This window comes from Lactuca sativa, chromosome 1, assembly GCF_002870075.4.
Source record: "Lactuca sativa cultivar Salinas chromosome 1, Lsat_Salinas_v11, whole genome shotgun sequence".
In the NCBI taxonomy this organism is placed as follows: domain Eukaryota; kingdom Viridiplantae; phylum Streptophyta; class Magnoliopsida; order Asterales; family Asteraceae; genus Lactuca; species Lactuca sativa.
Window position 1 is genome coordinate 110625524 of NC_056623.2, and position 20676 is coordinate 110646199.

Genomic DNA, 20676 nt, shown 5'->3' on the forward strand with positions numbered 1-20676 from the left:
TCTAGAAAACCCATTCAAAATCACTTTCTATCTTTAGAAACTCAAGATCTTATTGATTGTTCAAAGATGGTGTACTTGGATTATGATTCTTGGGTTGTGATCATTGAAGATGGGAAATACAAAGTCAACGGAAATCAATTCTATGGATTATTATTGAAAGGTGGCTTGATTTCATGGGGTACTATGGTTTCTTATGGAGGTTTGAAGGATGATCATGGAAAATTGAGTTTTCAACCTCTTTCGAAGATTGGATGCTTGGTTGAAATCTCCTTGATCATGTTATCTTCTAGTAAAAATCAAAAGGAAGGAGAAGAAAGAGATTTGTTTAATAAGAAATACATTTCTCTTGTTGAAAACCCAAGTGATCTGGTCATCCCAAGGGGAACACTATATCGTACTCCCGTACGGAAGTACGGTACATCAACACCTGAATGTGTCAACGAACATAATTCTATTAGGGTGCAAAGTCATGCTTGGGTGTATTTTATGCTTACCCTCTTTTATTGTGTAATGAGTTGTCTTTCCTATAAATAGGAAGTGAGTGACACTCATTTATGTAAGGAACATTTTGTGAGAGCATTAGTTTTTAGAGAGAGAAATAGAAAGACCCATTTGTACTCTTTCTATCAAAAACTAATGAGAGCTTAAACCAAATTTATGTACTCCATGTGTTCATGATTTATATGATGATTCACTAGATCTTTCATATTCTGCATTTGTCATCATAATCAACACCACTACAATTGTATCTGAGCGGGTGTTCTTGATTTGATCAAGAATTGATCTATGACGATGTTCAATATTTGGTGAGTCTTCATTTGATTTTTGATCTTCATGTTTTAGAGAGTTTTTGGATTCTAGAAATCAAATTCATCCTTGATTCTATTCATAATTCGATTTTCTTTACTAGAATTCAAGTTATTTTTGCTTTCTCTCTCTAGAAAACCCATTCAAAATCATTTTCTATCTTTAGAAAAACTCAAGATCTTATTGATTGTTCAAAGATGGTGTACTTGGATTATGATTCTTGAGTTGTGATCATTGAAGATGTGAAATACAAAGTCAATGAAAATCAATTCTATGGATTATTATTGAAAGGTGGCTTGATTTCATGGGGTACTATGGTTTCTTATGGAGGTTTGAAGGATGATCATGGAAAATTGAGTTTTCAACCTCTTTCGAAGATTGGATGCTTGGTTGAAATCTCCTTGATCTTGTTATCTTCTAGTGAAAATCAAAAGGAAGGAGAAGAAAGAGATTTGTTTAATAAGAAATACATTTCTCTTGTTGAAAACCTAAGTGATCTTCATGCTCTTAAGTATGTTGAAGTTCAAGACTATGGAGTTCAATATGATGTTCTTGATGTTCTTTAAGTTCATGACAAGAAGATTCAAGTTGATTCCCATGAAGATGAAAAAGTTTTTTGCTCGATTAGAGTTCAAACTGATGATATTTGGTGTTCTTGTGATTCGTTTGAAGAAATGATTCCTTATCGAAAGCCATCAATCCAAGAAATTCACAAGTATCAAACTCCAAAACATTTGATTCAAACTTGCAAAGTTGAAGTTGTCAAGAATGAAGTGGTTCTTGAAATCAAATCTTCAAGATGCAAAAAGATGAGAAAGAAAAAGAAGAACAAGATTAAAAGTAAGAACAAGCGGGTTTAATCACAAAAATCGTCAAATGTTGTTGTGAATCCGAAATCCATGAAGCAAATTTGGGTTGGGTTCCAAAGAAACAATCTCCAAATGTTGCATTTAATTTGAAGTCAAAACCCAAAAGTGTTGATGGTTCTTATGAATATGTTCTTAGATCGTTGAAGAACACAAAGAACATGAAGAATGAGTTGTACAACACGCATCGTGGGTGGTACAATGTTCAAATTAAAGATTTTCTCGTTCCAACAAAAGAACCAAGATCTTCTAAATTTGATTCGTTCGTTGAAAATGGAACTCGGGTCGTCAAAAGGTATCTCAAATTCTCAAATGGATTCCAAAACATCCATGATTTCGATTTGTATTTTGCGTTTTTCAATTTTTGATCGATTTGTCTCATTGGATCAAATATGTTTCAACCATAGATTGATCAAATATTTTTGTTTAGATCAAGCCCAAACAAATTCAAAATCATTTGATTAAATAACTTTTCTTGAAAACAATTTTTGAGCCCAAAGTTCAAATTCATTTACTGTTCATCTAGCCGAACAAAATTGAGATCATTTTTCAAATTTCTTTGTCCATTATTGTTCATCATTCATTCTTAAGCCCACAAGTTGCTTTTGATCTGATTTCACTGTTGGAGCCCAAAGAGTCATTTAATCGTATATCAAGCATATTCATTTCGTTCATTCCTACTCATACGCTTTAAGTGTTTATACGTTCCACTATTCATGACCTGTATTTTACTCTTCGTTCCCAACTTACACACACATGCTAAATAAGACTACCAAATATCAAACTAAATTGAAGTAGTCTTAAATTATTAATGGGCATAATTACCAAACCTCTAATACCAACTCTGTCTAGATAACACTAACCTATCTTAGTGTATATATATTTAGAGTAGAGTATTTTAAGTATTAATATAATTTTTTCTATTTCCCTAATGATATTTCTATAATTGCTATCATGTGAAAATAGACATATACCTTTTTATCGTATATAGAACCATATCTGGTTCGCATGTCATATACAAAGTATAGTGTTTGGAAATCCCACTTTAACACTTCACTAAATCCAGCCTATACATCATCCCTGTAAGTAGATCAATCAGTATAATGACTTGGAATCACTAAAAAATATTATTTATAGGTCCATAACACTAACACACCACGACCAGACCATGAGAGTACGGACTTACTGATTCCTACGAATTAACTCACGTCTTGACACTAACTTTAGGAATCTATAAATGGCACCCCCAAGAATTACGTAATCAATTCAAGGTCTTCAAGATGAGTAGGATGCTCAATCGGCACAAAGAAACCCACCCCTAGACTACGCGACTATTGAGGCAATGGTCGAAAAAAGAATATCGAAGGCGCTAGCCGCACATGGAAATCACACAAACTCTGGAACGGGAGGAGAAGGCTCCCAAGGAAATGAGAAATGTGTACATAGAGCATGCACCTACAAGGACTTCATGAACTGCAACCCTACGTCGTTATATGGGAACGGGGGAGTTGTAGGCCTCACCAGATGGATCCAGAAAACTAAGTCTGTCTTCGAGATCAACTCTTGTTGTCACACCCCGACCGACGGCGGAAATGTCGAGGTTGAGACGTTAACAATTGGATCACAGTCAACCACATATATTGAACATTTACTTATTTAAATTAATATATTACAGACGTTTTAATTCAGAAATGAAATTACATCATCGTAATTTAAACACACAATATTGATAATAAATTATGTCAAGTTTATCGCAAAAGAAAGGAAATATAATCTTACTGTGGGGTATTAGAGCTAACGACTATAGAGAACTAAGTATTTTCCTAAAAATACAACTATAGTTTGGGGCTTACCCAAGTAGGCATAGATATACCACCATCCTACAACAAATTAAAAATTAAAAGTTTATGAAACATAAATTAATATTTATTATTGATTTTAGAAAATCAATTGTGTGTATAACAAGTTATATAAAAAAACTTAAAACACATGAATTTAGGTCAATTAATCAAATAGGTTTCATAATATATAGGCTTTATCACAACTAGACCTAGCTTGCGCACCTAATTTTTATTATGATCGGGCATTATACATTATCCAACCTAAATGAAATAATTGACAAGCTAAAAACTTGGAATTTTAAGAAAAATAAAACCAGTCATAGACACAAATGATTTATAAATACAATGTTTAGACTTATGTTAAAAAGTCGATATATTTAAAATGCTAATATTAAGATTTTCTGTTTAGATGGATGAGCTATGGATGATGATTCAGCCACCAATGGAGGAACCTATGTACCCAATGTTGCCTGGAGATCCTTACTTTCCAGAATATCCGACAGGGTACCAACCCATTCACCCAACTGATCATGCACTGATGCAATACGATGAGATCGAGCCTGAAGAAGAAATGGAGGAAGAACCTGAAGAAGAGCTAGAAGAGGATCCAGAAGAAGAAATGGAGGAGAAACATGAGCAAGATCCTGAAGAAGATATGGATGACGATGATGAAAATGAAGTGATAATGATAACCGACTCAGAATCATCCACCTCACCTCCACCAACTCCCAACCGCTGTTTCCTTGGAGTTTCATTTTGCTGTCCCAGAAAAACTGCTAGAATTTTAGTTCCAGATTGGAAACTTGTTTCCATGAAGTATAAAAGGAGGTCCTCCCACACTCAAGAGAGGATAGACCAACCTTCTAGAGAAAGCTACCAAGGGAACCAATAGACAATTAAAAGGCATGCTACGGGAACATTTGAGAAAGGGACAAGCATCAGTAACTACACAAGGAAAAGCATCAGGAACTGTACCCCCACCGTCCATGAACATTAATGATATGTCTTCCCTCTTTGAGTTGAACACCGACTTGCAGGAAAAAGTATGGCACGTAAGCGACGAATTGAGCACCATGCAGGGAGAATCAGTGCAAAGGAAAAGAGAAATGGCACGGATTGGGAAATGGGTGTGGAAGCACACTTCACTTACACCTAGAGGATCCTAGAAGAAATTGTTCCTATAACAATTCAAAATTTTAAGCCAAGAAACCTTTGTAGGAATGAAAGTGTGGTGGGATTAACTTGATGGATTGAGAAAGTTGAAGCTGTTTTCGATATCTGCTACTACCTTGACAACAGCAAGGTGCGTTTTGCCGCATGCACATTTATGGATGGAGCCTTGACATGGTGGACTGATCATGTGAAGACTTTAGGTGTCTCAGTTTCTAACTCAATGTCTTGGTAAAACATGAAAGCACTCTTAATAGAGGAGTATTGTCCACGAGATGAAGTACAAGCGTTGGGACATGAACTATGGAATCTATAACTACAAGGATCTGATGTCAAAGGCTATACCACAAGGTTTAAAGATATGGGTATTCTCTATCCTAGCACGGTGAACCCAGAAAGCAAGAAAGTGGAACGCTACTTGTAGGGGGTAGCACCAAATATAAAAGGGATGGTATATTCGTAAAAACCTACCACATACCTTAACGATAAGAGCCTAGCTCTACAATTAACCAAAAATGAGATTGAGCAAGGAACAATGGTGGCAAGAGTCGAGATTCAAAAAGTCAACAACAATCACCACAAGCGAAAGTTCAATGGAGGAAACCAAGGTCAGCAGAAAAAGCATCAAGTTGAAAAGGTGTATGCTGTAACACTATACCTGACTCCGACTCAACAAAGGAGTTACATTGGAAATAAATCATTGTGCACAAAATGCAACCGACACCACATTGGGGAATGTTTCCATTATGCCTTATGCAACAAGAAGGGTCATATTGCAAACTTTTATCCAACCACAACACTTGCTGCAACAATTCAGGACAAGGGTACCGGATCAGGGTCAGGTGGAGGAGGAACATGTTATGAATGCAGAGAGAAAGGGCACTTCAAAAAATATTTCCCAAAGTTGAGGAAAGGGGATGGAATTGCTCGTGGTCGGGCTTTTGTGATTGGAAACAAGAATTCCATACAAGATCCCTCAATTGTTACTGGTACGTTCCTCATCAATAATTTATATGCTACCATTCTATTTGACTCTGGTGCTGATAGAAGTTTCATAACTCCATCATTTAAACAACTATTAGATCATGAGTCTAGTAAGTTAGATGTAGCATATGAAGTAGAAGTAGCACACAGCCAGATAGAGAGAACCACTGAAATCTTATGTAACTGTGTCTTAACTATGAACGATCATACATTCCCGGTCAATCTAATCCCTATGCCAATTGGAAGCTTCGGTATTATCATCGGTATGGATTGACTGTCTCTTCACCGTGTTGAAATTCCATGTTTTGAAAAAGTTGTGTGACTAACTCTAACTAACGAAGAGACCATGATTATTTATGGTGACAAATTGGGTCAAAAATTAAAGCTTATTTCTTGCACCAAGGCTCAAAAATATCTGCACAAGAGGTGTTATGACTTTATGGCACATTTAATAGACAAGAAGAGCAAAACAAAAGAAATCAATGACATACCCCATGTATGTTACTATTCTGATGTATTTCCCGAAGATTTGCCAGGTTTGCCGTCGAGTCGTAGCATCGAGTTTCGAATTGATCTAATTCCAAGAGCTGATCCAGTAGCAAAATCTCCCTATAGATTGGATCCTTCTGAATCGCAAGAGATTTCAAGTCAACTTTAGGAACTTCTCGACAAAGGTTTTATTAAACAAAGCTTTTCTCCTTGGGGAGCACCAGTCTTATTTGTCAAGAAGAAAGATGGGTCATTCAGGATGTGTATCGACTATCGGGAGTTGAAAAAACTAACAATCAAGAACCATTATCCATTCCCCATAATAAACGATCTGTTTGATCAACTCCAAGGATCCAACTACTACTCAAAGATAGACCTAAGATCTGGGTATCATCAAGCGAAGGTACTAGAAGAAGATGTTCCGAAAACTACATTTAGAACTTGATACGGCCACTACGAGTTTCTAGTTATGCCTTTCGGATTGACAAATGCTCCAGTGGTATTCATGGACCTCATGAACCGTGTATGCAAACCATACTTAGATAAGTTCGTAATTGTGTTCATTGATGATATCTTAATCTATTCACAAACCAAAGAGGAACACGGTCAACATCTTAAATTATCTTGTAGCTACTAAGAAAGGAAAATTTGTATGCAAAATTCTCCAAATGCGAATTTTGGATTAAAGAAGTACACTTCCTAAGGCATGTGGTAAGTAACAAAGGGATACACGTGGATCCCACACAGATCAAAGCGGTTAAGCATTGGGATGCACCTAGGACGCCAACGGAAGTGCGCCAATTTTTTAGGCCTTGCTGGCTAATATAGGAGATTCATAGAGAACTTTACCAAGACAGCCAAGCCTCTCACTACATTAACACAAAAGAAACAAAATTCAATTGGGGAGATAAGCATGAAATTACATTCCAAAATTTGAAACTGATGTTGTGTAGCGCACCAATCCTATCATTACCAGAAGGAACCGAAGACTGTGTCCTATACTGCGATGCGTCAATTCAAGGATTGGGGTGCATATTAATGCTAATGGAGAAAGTTATTGCATATGCCTTTTGAAAACTCAAAGCCCATTAAAATAACTACACAACCCACGACCTCGAGTTAGGAGCAATAGTCTTTGCCTTGAAGATTTGGAGACACTAGTTATATGGAACCAAGTGTATCATTTTCACTAACCATAAGAACCTCCAATACATATTTGATCAAAAAGAACTAAATATGAGGCAAAGAAGATGGATTGAGTTATTGAACGGTTACGAGTGCGAGATACGGTATCACCCTGGAAAATCAAACATTTTAGCTAACGCTTTAAGTCATAAGGAACACGTGAAACCTCGACGAGTAAAAGAACTAACTATGACCATCCATTCCAACCTTAATGTAACATCCAAAAATTTTACACCAAATTTAAACTTTTCCAATCACAATTTAAACCCAAATAGTGTCTGTTTACAAATTGTTTTCAAATCATTATTCATCAGAGTATACCAAAAACATATCGTAAGGATGAGGAGCGGTACGGTCACGCCTTCGCCTTGCCACGATCCTCTGAAGTACCTGAAACAATAACAGAAAACTGTAAGCCCAAGGGCTTAGTGAGCTACCCCCAAAATACCAACACCATACTGATAATATCATAACAGTAATAATCAATCAATCAATATGCATACTGGGACATCGGCCCGACTGGACCGCCCTACAAGGCCTACAGTCTAACCGAATCTATACCGAGCCTTCGGCATGACTGGACCGCCTCGTGGGTCTATAGTCTCCCCGGACCGCTCATAGGGTATGTTGGCCTTTAGCACAAAGGAGGACCGCCTCAACCCAACCCCCAATCAAACAAACATGTGCACATAAATATCATACACTAGCATTCATAACAGTCAAACTGATCTAACATATCAAATATCATAACAACATCCTATAATCATGATACCGATCTAACCGAAATCTAACATAGCAACCATCCTAAACCAGGATGAAATCTAGCATATCAGTAACATAGCAACCATCCTAAACCAGAATGTATCTAGCATATCAATAACATAGCAACCATCCTAAACCAGGATGAAATCTAGCATATCAATAACATAGCAACCATCCTAAACCAGGATGAAATCTAGCATATCAATAACATAGCAACCATCCTAAATCAGGATGAAATCTAGCATATCAGTAACATAGAAACCATTCTAAACCAGGATGCAAACCATAAAGGGCCGGCCTTGGTGCCTTAGACCCTTTTGGTACAGTGCGGATAACTCACCTCGCAGATGTCGACTCAGTAGATAAATCCCTACTCTTGGATCACTCGCCAAAGACTCCTCCACCTATTACCATAGTACAAGCATACTCATAAATTCTCAACCTCACAAGTACTCCATAAACCAACCAGTCAACCCCAGGTCAATAGTCAAAGTCAAAGTCCTTAGTCAAGGTCAACAGTCCCTGTTGACCTTAACTCGCCGAGTTCTTTGAAGTTCTTTCCCACTCGCCGAGTCATTGGGTGACTCGTCGAGTTCTTACGATTTTCGATCGAAACCCTAAGACCACCCGTCGAGTTCCGTTCTTGTAACACGTCAGCTACACACGCATTCATAACTCGGGGAAAACTCATCCAACTCACCGAGTTGTTCATACAACTCATCGAGTCTAAGGCAATCTTCATCGGACTCGCCGAGTTGTTCATCAACTCGTCGAGTTCATTGGCCATCTTCATATGACTCGCCGAGTCAACCTTGCGACTCACCGAGTTCCTTCAGTCCTTAAGCTATACAGACTTATTTAAGCCATTAAATGGCTCCAAATTACAGATCCGAGATTCTAGGACATGCTTTTCACGTAAAGTTGCAAACTTTACGTGCATGCATGACTAACAAGGCTCTTAATGCCAAATCTAAGCTCTTAATGGGGTTTCATGCACAAGGAGGGCCCCAACCACGACCAAAACAGAAGTTTTATGATTCTAGAACTTGAGAAGGGTCCAGATCTGAAATTACAACTTCAGATCTAGCCCATAGATCACTAATGTGACTCCCCCAAACCCATAAAACCCTAGAACTCAACCAAAAAGAGATCTAGAAGAAAAGGGGAGCAAAGATTGCAACTTCATACCTCCAAAAGATGCTAGATGAGGTAAGTTCTTTTTTCCCACACCTTCCTTACCTCAACTCCTTTGCTCTTCAAGCTCTTCCCTCCAAGCTAATCTTCTTTTCAAGGTCTAACACACACCACAAGGAGTACCACACGAATTAGGGTTTTAATGAGCTCTCAAAGACTGTAAGGAGGCCAAAGGAGGCTGAGGCTTCCTTAAATAGGGTGCAAAACCCTGAGATTTAGGGTTTCCTCTGCCAGCTCTTACTCATCGAGTCCCTCCCTGGACTCGGTGAGTAAGTAACTTAACACGCGATCTCACCCCGCTGCTACTCGACGAATAGGGCAACCAACTAGTCGAGTAGGACTTAAAGCCAAAGAACCTTTTATTTAAATCCATACCTAAGAATCGGGGCGTTACAATTCTCCCCCACTTGAACTAGACTTCGCCCTCGAATTCCTTTGAAATAAACAATGTCGGGTAATGCTCGCGCAAATCCACCTCCGACTCCCATGTCCACTCGGATCCCCTCTGGTGTTCCCACTGCACCTTCACCAGAGGTATTTCCTTGTTCCGAAGGATCTTCTTCTTCCTTTCCAAGGTGGCCACCGGCCTCTCCACATAATTCAGGTGCTCATCAACCTGAATGTCGTCCAATGATACTATTGCCTCATGATCCATAATGCACTTTCACAATTGCGAAACATGGAATGTGCTGTGGATCCGGCTAAGCTCCTCCGGGAGCTCGAGCCTATAAGCCCCCTTGCCAACCCTGGCAATGATCCTGAATGGCCCAATATAATGGGGAACCAACTTTTCCCTCTTCTTGAAGCGAATCACACCCTTCCAAGGTGAGACCTTTAGAAGTACCATGTCACCCACCTAAAATTCCAACTAAGATCGGCGTCTGTCGGCATAACTCTTCTGCTGACTCTGAGCGGTCTGCAAACACTGCCTAATGTGCTGTATCTTTTCGGTAGTTTACAGAACTACCTCTATCCGCCCCATCACCTTGTGCCCAATCTCACCCCAGCAGACTGGGGTTCTAAATTCCGCCCATACAACAGCTCGAAAGGCGGGGCGCCAATACTGGAATGATAGCTATTCTTGTAGGCGAACTCTGCAAGCGGTAGGTGGGAATCCCAACTCCCACCAAAGTCAATGACGCACGCCCTTAACATATCCTCGAGGGTCTGGATGGTCCGCTCACTCTGCCCATCGGTCTGCGTATGGAATGCTGTACTAAAGTGCAGTCGTGTACCCAGCTCCTCATGGAACTTCTGCTAAAAATGGGAAGTAAGCCTGACATCCCGATCGGAAACGATAGAAACTGGAACCCCATGGCGGGGGACAATCTCGCTGACATACATGTCGGCCAATTCTCAGCCGACGAACCTTCCCGCATGGCCAAGAAATGGGCACTCTTGGTCAACCGATCCACGATGACCCATATGGCATCAAACCCCTTCGCCATTCTCGGCAACTTCATAATAAATCCATCGTGATCTGCTCCCATTTCCACATGGGAATTTCCAGAGGCTACAACTTACCATGCGGCCTCTGATGCTCAGTTTTGACCATTCTATAGGTCAGGAACCTCTCAACATACGCAACAATTTCTCGCTTCATTCCGGGCCACCAATAACTCAAACTCAAATCACGATACATCTTGGTGACCCCCGGATGAATAGAAAAGTGAGACTTATGAGCCTCCTCCATCACTATCTGCCGAACTCCTCTGAACATCGGAACCCAAACCCGACCGTACCGGGTCAACAACCTGCGGCTATGCTGAACAAACCGGGCGCTCTCGCCCTTAATCCTCTCCAACTTCCAGTTCTATGGTCTCATACCCTCAACCTGGGCATCCCTAATCAAGCTCACAAGCGGGGAATCCACTGCTATCCACATACACCTTGCTAGGGTATAATACCCAGCTGACTTGTGGTTCAAAGTATCTGCAACCACATTCGCTTTACCAGGATGGTAAAGGATCTCACAATCATAGTCCTTGACCACATCCAGCCACCTGCGCTGCCTCATGTTCAGGTTCGGCTGATCCATGATGTGTCTCAAACTCTTGTGATCTGTATATATAGTGAAACGGAAACCGTACAGATGATGCCTCCAAATCTTGAGAGTGAAAACCACCGCTCCTAACTCAAGATCGTGCGTAGGGTATCTCGTCTCATGCGGCTTTAGCAGTTCAGCTGCCGCGATGCATCAACTATCACCCATCCCCTCTGCATGAGGACTGCCCCCAAACCCGAGATGGATGCATCACAATATACTACAAAATCCTCGACTCCCTCGGGGAGTGTCAACACCGGCGCCTCACATAAACACTGCCGGAGGGTCTCAAATGCCCTTTGCTGCTCAGGGCCCCACCGGAAATCCACCCCCTTCCTTGTAAGACGAGTGAGGGGTACTGAAATCTTGGAGAAATCTCGAATAAATCTCAGGTAGTACCCTGCCAAACCCAAGAAACTCCTGATGTTTAAAGGCGATTACGGAGTCTCCCACTGCATAACCGCATCCACCTTGGCCGGATCGACTAAAATCCCATCCTGATTAACAAGATGTCTGAGGAACTGGACCTCTAGTAACCAAAACTCACACTTTGAGAATTTGGCGTACAGCCGCTCTCGCCGCAGAACCTCCAACAGCTCCCTGAGATGCTCCTCATGCTACTCTCGGGTCTTGGAATATACTAAGATATCGTCTATAAACACAATGACCAAGCTCTCGAGCATCGGTCTACAGACGCGATTCATCAAATCCATAAACGCTACCGGAGCGTTGGTGAGACCAAACGGCATCACCACGAACTCATAATGACCATAACGAGTCCAAAACGTAGTCTTCTCTACGTCTTCCTCCCTCACCCTGACTTGGTGATATCCGGATCTCAAATCGATCTTGGAAAACCAAGATGCACCCTGCAGCTGATCGAAAAGATCATCTATCCTCGGAAGTGGATAATGGTTCTTCACTGTTAACTTATTTAACTCCCTATAGTCAATGCACATCCTGTGCGAACCGTCATTCTTCCTGATGAAAAGGATCGGTGCTCCCCAGGTTGAACTACTCGGACGAATAATCTGCTTACCCAACAGCTCCTGCAACTGAGATGATATTTCCTGCATCTCAGGTGGTGCCAGACGGTATGGCGCCCTAGCTCTAGGGGCCACACCCGACACTATATCAATCCTGAACTCAACCTGTCTCTCCCGAGGCACTCCGGGTAACTCGTCCGGAAACACGTCAGCAAACTCTCTAACTATAGGGACCTCCGAAACCGAGGGTTGATCCCTAACCCACATATCGACCACGTACGCTAAATAACATGCACACCCATGCTGTATATACGGTTGAGCCCTGGCCACCGAACAAAACCTTGATCCCACTCTGGTGCCCTCACCATATACCACCAGTTCTCCCCCACTTGGGGTTCGAACTACTACTCGCTGCCCCTCACAGTCGATCATGGCGCCAAATCGACTGAGCCAATCCATCCCTACGATCACGCACACTTCCTCCATGGGAATAGAAATGAAATCTATCGGGAACGGCACCCTGAAAATCTCCAACTCGCATCCCCGGTTGACCGAAGAAGCAGAAACTCCATGCCTGTTGGCGATCGGAACTCGAAACGGGCACTCAAGCTCATCTATCGGCATACTAAACCCTCTACTGAAAGTATGAGGTACGAACGACCCACTCGCCCCCGAGTCAAATAAAACCAAAGCAGACAAAGAGTTTACTAAAAACATACCTAAACACAGGTACAACCAATAAGCATACACAGATAAAATACTGAAACAGAAAAAAAAGAAACATACCAGCAACCACATCCAGTGCTGCTTTGGCCTCCTCGGCCGTGAACTGGAAAGCACGACCCTGAGCCTTTGGAGGCTCCACCTTGACTGGCCTCCCATCCCCAATCATCACAATAGCTTGTATGGAACCCTGCGCTGGCTTGGCGGCGAGCTGCGGACAGTTGGTCTTCACATGACCAACTTGATGACAATGATAACAAATCCTCATGTCTGCTGGAGGGGCGGACTGACGACAGTCCCTGGCATAATGCCCCTCCTTGCCACATTTGTGGCACCCACCTCCTGCTGAACAAACGCTAGAATGACCCTTGCCACACTTTCCACACGTGCGACTCTACTGACTCCCAACCTGAGTATCAGCGGTCTTAGACTGCTTAGGCGCCGACTGAGACTGTGTTGGTGCCTGACGCTGCTCCTTCAACTGCAGCTCTATCTCCAACTCACGCCGCCTTGCGGCTTCCTGAAGATCCAAGAGGGCATCACATCTCTGTGTAGACATAAACTGTTGAATATCAGTCTTGAGCATACTCAGATAACGAGTCATCTGATACTGCTCTGAAGCAAACTCCAGGCAAAACATAGCCCTCTCCATGAACATACGAGTAATATCCATCACAGACTCCCCATCCTGTCTCAATGTCAAAAACTTCTGAGCAAGTCGCTCCCGCTCAACGCGCGAAACGTAGCGGGTGCGGAACATATACCTAAACTGCTCCCATCTAATAGCAGCTCGCTGATCATCAGTGTACAACCCAATCGTCAACCTCCACCAGTCCTTTGCCCCAAGCCTCAGCAGGTTCAAGGCACATCTGACCTTCTAGTCAGCAGGACATGAGCACGTGAAGAAACAACCCTCCACGTCAGATAACCACCTCATAGCCCTAATCGCATCCTATGTACCATTAAACGTCGGGGGTTTCGTGTTATCGAAGTCCCGGTACTGAAAAGCCCTGTCGGCTCCTCCTCCAACCCCTGTCGCGGTTACAACCGATGTGGCTGCAGCGGCCGTTGTCTCTGCCAGAGCAGTGTATCGCTTATCAAAGTAGTCAACCATCACGGTCTTAATCGACCCAAACATCTCTGGTAGCCGCGCTCGGAATGTCGCAGCAATCTCGTCATGTAGGATGTCCCGGATCCTAGCATCCAAATCCTCTGTCCCAATCTGAACCATGGGCTCAGGTGCTACCGGCACCTCCGACCCTCCATCTCCCGACCCCGATCCTGACCCAGATACCGACCCAGATCCAGCAGCAAAACGTCTCGTCACCACCATACTGAAAATATTCCCAAGACGTCAGATAAACAATCATAATATCGAGAGACTTATCCCCACAAACCCTAGGGGTTGTGATTTCCTTACTACGCGTATGGGTCCTGTGTTTCAGTAATACGGGCCCATACTACCTTCCACACCTACCCATATTTGTCTCAAGTATCACCATAACTCCCTAAGCATATTATCAACATAGAAACGCGCTCAACCCTCACTTCTAAAGGAATATCAACTATCTCGCATCTAGTCTCCCCACTTCTCACGACTCACACATCCATGAAACTTTCATCATCCCCTGCAGTGCTAGTGCATGCTAGCTGCACATAACGCTGGACCCAATAGACTTTCGAATATCCAATCCTACCCGGAGGTCGAATCAACATTCTCAGGCTATAAGGTCTTTATTATGCACAGTCGTGATGCATACACTAAACATCGACAGTTATGATGTCAATTCCATATACAAAAAACCCTAGGCTAATAGGCATCATATAATCAGGCAAATCTACCATGCGATTCCCGAAGATCCCTAGCCTAGCACTAGCATGCTGTCTAACATATCAAAATATCAAATAACTGTATGGTATTTTGGGGTTCACTTACAGGCTCCGACTGATCATACCCTATGCATCTTCCATCCTTTATTTTGAAAACCATTTTAGAATTTATTTCAATTTTTTTTTGATTTGAGACTGGGTTCACACGTGTATTTCCCCCAATTCACTCAAACCAAGGCTCTGAAACCAACTTGTAACATCCATAAATTTTACACCAAATTTAGACTTTTACAATTACAATTTACACCCAAATAGTGTTTGTTAATTTTTTTTCAAATCATTATTCATCAGAGTGTCCCAAAAACAGATCGTAAGGACGAGGAGCGGTACAGTCACGCCTTCGCCTTGCCACGTTCCTCTGACGTACCTGAAATAATAACTGAAAACTATAAGCCCAAGGGCTTAGTGAGCTACCCCCAAAATACTAACACCATACTGATAATATCATATCAGTAATAATCAATCAATCAATATGCATACTGGGCCATCGGCCCGAATGGACCGCCCTACAGGGCCTACAGTCTAACTGAATCTATACCGAGCCTTCGGCATGACTGGACCGCCTCGTGGGCCTATAGTCTCCCTGGACCGCTCATAGGGTATGTTGGCCTTCAGCACAAAGGAGGACCGCCTCAACCCAACCCCCAATCAAACAAACATGTGCACATAAATATCATAGACTAGCATTCATAACAGTCAAATTGATCTAACAAATCAAATATCATAACAACATCCTATAATCAGGATACCGATCTAACCGAAATCTAACATAGCAACCATCCTAAACCAGGATGAAATCTAGCATATCAGTAACATAGCAACCATCCTAAACCAGAATGTATCTAGCATATCAATAACATATCAACCATCCTAAACCAGGATGAAATCTAGCATATCAATAACATAGCAACCATCCTAAACCAGGATGAAATCTAGCATATCAGTAACATAGCAACCATTCTAAACAAGGATGCAAACCATAAAGGGCCGGCCTTGGTGCCTTAGACCCTTTTGATACAGTGAGGATAACTCACCTCGCAGATGTTGACTCGGTAGATAAATCCCAACTCCCGGATCACTCGTCAAAGACTCCTCCACCTATTACCATAGTACGAGCATACTCATAAATTCTCAACCTCACAAGTACTCCATAAACCAACCAGTCAACCCCAGGTCAATAGTCAAAGTCAAAGTCCTCAGTCAAGGTCAACAGTCCCTGTTGGCCTTAACTCGCCGAGTACCCTCGGCTACTCGCCGAGTACCCTCGGCTACTCGCCGAGTTCTTTGAAGTTCTTTCCCACTCGTCGAGTCATCGGGTGACTCGTCGAGTTCTTAAGATTTTCGATCGAAACCCTAAGGCCACCCGTCGAGTTCCGTTCTTGTAACACGTCGGCTACACACGCATTCATAACTCGGGGAAAACTCATCCGACTCGCCGAGTTGTTCATACAATTCGTTGAGTCTAAGGAAATCTTCATCGGACTCGCCGAGTTGTTCATCAACTCGTCGAGTTCATCGGTCATCTTCATATGACTCGCCGAGTCAACCTTGCGACTCGCCGAGTTCCTTCAGTCCTTAATCCATACAGACTTATTTAAGCCATGAAATGGATCCAAATTATAGATCCAAGCTTCTAGGACATGCTTTTCACGTAAAGTTGCAAACTTTACATGCATACATGACTAACAAGGCTCTTAATGCCAAATCTAAGCTCTTAATGGGGTTTCATGCACAAGGAGGGCCCCAACCACGACCAAAACAGAAGCTTTATGATTCTAGAACTTGAGAAGGGTCTAAATCTGAAGTTACAACTTCAGATCTATCCTATAGCTCACCAATGTGACTCCTAAAAACCCATAAAACCCTAGAACTCAACCACAAAGAGATCTAGAAGAAAAGGGGAGAAAAGATTGGAACTTGATACCTCTAAAAGATGCTTGATAAGGTAAGTTTTGTTTCCCTCACCTTCCTTGCCTCAACTCCTTTGCTCTTCAAGCTCTTCCTTCCAAACCAATCTTCTTTCCAAGGTCTAACACACACCACAAGGAGTACCACACGAATTAGGGTTTTACTGAGCTCTCAAAGACTGTATGGAGGCCAAAGGAGGCTGAGGCTTCCTTAAATAGGGTGCAAAACCCCAAGATTTAGGGTTTTCTCTGCCAACTCTTACTCGTCGAGTCCCTCCCTGGACTTGGCGAGTAAGTCACTTAACACGTGATCTCACCCCGCTGCTACTCGACGAGTAGGGCAACCAACTTGTCGAGTAGGACCTAAAGCCAAAGAACCTTTTATTTAAATCCATACCTGAGAATCGGGGCGTTATACTTAATGCATAGACTCGTGAGGCTGAACTAGATGCTCTGAAAGAAGAAAATGTTGGGGGAGGAAGCTTTACGGGGAATGGATAAGAAGTTATATTGGTGGCCTAACATGAAAGTTGATATTGCTACATATGTGGGCAAGTGCCTGACCTGTTCTAAATTCAAGGCAAAGCATTAGAAGCCCTTGAGATTACTACAACAACCTAAAATTCCCGAGTAAAAATGGGAACAAATTGCCATGGAATTTATCACAAAGCTTCCTAAGACCCCCAATAGTTATGACACTATATGGGTAGTGGTCGACAGATTAACTAAGTCTTCCCATTTCCTACCAATCAAGGAAATCGACAAGATGGAAAAACTGACAAGAACTTATCTCAGGGAAATTTTCAAGCTTCACGGAGTGCCGATTTCCATTATCTCTGACTGAGATAGTAGGTTCACTTCTAGGTTTTAGCAATCACTTCAAAAATCTTTGGGAGCCCACTTAGATATGAGCACAACTTACCATCCCCAAACTGATCGTCAAAGTGAACGAACAACTCAGACACTGGAAGATATGCTTCAGTCTTGTGTGATCGACTTTGGAAATTCATGGGATACTCATCTACCGTTAATAGATTTTTCTTGTAATAATAGCTATCACACCAGCCTCAAAGCAGCGCCGTTTGAAGCCTTGTACGGATGCAAGTGTCGGTCACCTATATGTTGGCCGGAGATACCCAATTAGCCCGTGAACAAACAGATGACACACTACGTACCAGGTCAGAAATAATCAATGAAACAACCGAGAAAATATTCAGATCAAAGATCAACTTAAGGCAGCGCGTGAACGTCAGAAAAGTTATGTTGATGTGAGGCATAAACCTCTGGAATTACAGGTTGGAAACAGAGTGATGTTAAAAGTCTCACCCTTGAAAGGTATGATTCGTTTTGGCAAAAGAGGCTAGCTTAACAGATACATTGGACCTTTTGAAATCCTTGATAAAATTAATCCTATGGCTTATCGACTAAAACTACCTCAAGAACTTAGCAAAGTGCATGATGTATTCCACGTGTCAAACCTAAAAAAGTGTTTGTCAGATGACAGCAACGTAATACCACTCGATGAGATTCAACTAAACACGAAACTTCATTTCGTCAAATAACTCGTGTAAATTATGGACGAGAAGGAAAATGTTTAAAACAAAGTTGTATCCCAATTATGAAAGTATGATGGAACTCTCATCGTTGGCCATAATTCACTTGGGAACGTGAGGATCGGATGAAAGAGAAATACCCCCAATTGTTTAGTGAAGTCCCGTATACAAGTTGAATTACGGGAAGAAATTCTTTCAACGGATAGAGAATGTAACAATTGGCAAAAATATAGACTTTTGTACAACGATCTATATTAATTATGAATAACGAATGTTATACTTTCTAAATAAAATTATGAGAAAATTTGTTACAATTTAGATAATAATTTGAGGAAATATCACGACCTCAGAATTTGTCTAAAAACGATGTTCTTTTATAATCCTAACTGGAACCGGTTTCGTGAAAATGATTGAATGAGAACCCGTGTGTTCAAAAATATTATAATTGCACAGCTTCGGGTAGCGGAAAATTTTTAGAATGGTTACGTTTAATACCATCAACGAAATTTCATACCCATTTGTAAGAAATCAAACTTAGTTGTTTATGAACGAAGACGACGGAAAAGAAGTAATATTTTTAGCAAATGATAAATAAATAAATACTCTAAGATTATGTATTTGGGTATAAGTATTAAAGAGAGAAACATGTATAATCGATACATTTATACATATATAAAAGGGCCTATGTAATATTTATATATATAGTGATATGAGAAATGTATATGTAGTAAAATAAGAACATTATCACCGACAAGAAGTGAAAGTTATCCAAGGATGAGTTATATATATTCATTTTAAGCAATTCACTAGATATCTACATATTCTACCTAACATCCTTGAAATAGACCCAGTACATGCACATGCATGATATCTACTAAAGATATGGCCTAATATTGAAGAACATAAAATAAATTAAACCAAACAAAATTTAGTTTCATTTCCCTCTCAAATCTCTTTACGCACTCCCCTCCCCCTCATAACTAAATGGAAACTTGGTAAGTAAAATTCCTAACTTGAAGGAAATATGCAGCCACTTGCATGAGCTAAATCAAATCAATATGATTACTATTAGCTTGTGAGATTTGCATCTATCTTCCTCACTCTTTCCTCCATCTATATACATCGACACCCTCCCCCTCTAATACTCTCATTTTACTGCAAACAATCACTCATTTTTCTCTCAATATCATACTAGAATTAAATCGACCATCTTACATCCCCTCCGCTCTCCTCGAAACCCATCAAAAACCGAAGGCAGAAATGGAGCTGCTGTCTCCTCCTTCTTAGCTTCCTGTCACAGCCATTTCACACCTATTTTCAACCTGTTTTTATCCCAAAAATACCCCTTAACATGCCTCCTGTTGCTGCGTTTGAAGTCACCAAAACAGCCCCAAAACTCTTCTTTTTATTGTGTTCTTGCTGAATTTTCGAGACCCAAAACAGTGGAATAAAGAGCTGTTTTTCGAGTGGCTTTTAACATCCAAGAACCCACTATTTTGCTGTCAAAAACCTTATGTTTTGCTGTCAAAAATGAGAACACATCAGCCCTATACAAAGCTGTTTTCTTAAAATTGATCCAAAAACTCACCGTTTTGCTGTAAAAAATTCACTGTTTTGCTGTAAAAAAAACTCAATGTTTTGCTGTCAAAATTTCGAGATTTAAACTACCCTACAAGAAGCTATTTTGGAGTAATCACAAACCCAAGAAGATCCATCACTTTTGTTGCTAATAAAATTGTGTTCCAACCATCTTTTGGCAACCTACCTTTGACAACTTAAGAACAAAGGTAATGACTCCACCTTTACCTAATAAACTCTACCTCGAAATATAACCGGTATGTTTATTTGAATACATGTTGTTGGTTTGTAACTTAATAATCTATTATTATTATTATGTAAAGATCCTCCAAAGACACTTCCATCGTAAGCCTTGGAGAAACCAGGAACATCTCGATATAACTCGAACCCCAAAAGACGAAAGTGAGTATCCTTTTATTTATTTACAAACAATTGGGGGGGTGGGGGTGGGGGGGGGGGGGGGGGGGGGTGGGGAATAAACATAAAAGTTAAATATAAACTAAAAACATAAGCTATTAAAGTTTATATATAAATATTTGATAACACATTTACGTTAAGAAAAGCCTAAGTTTTGCATGCAACTATTATTTCCAATAATACCCATACATATTATGGTTGCATTAAAAAATCACCAAATACTTCTTAAAAGTTTCTAAACCTAAAATAAACGTGTCATGAAAGTTCATAAATTTTCAAA

At 41.0% G+C, this 20676-nt stretch overlaps 1 protein-coding gene across 1 annotated transcript; it reads left to right on the forward strand.

Moving 5' to 3' along the window:
- The first annotated feature begins 5219 nt into the window (after positions 1–5219).
- Positions 5220–5942, forward strand: LOC111921452 (uncharacterized). Its single transcript, XM_023917035.1, has one exon. It carries the CDS (start codon positions 5220–5222, stop codon positions 5940–5942), a length of 723 nt encoding a protein of 240 aa, XP_023772803.1.
- The last annotated feature ends 14734 nt before the right edge of the window (positions 5943–20676 follow it).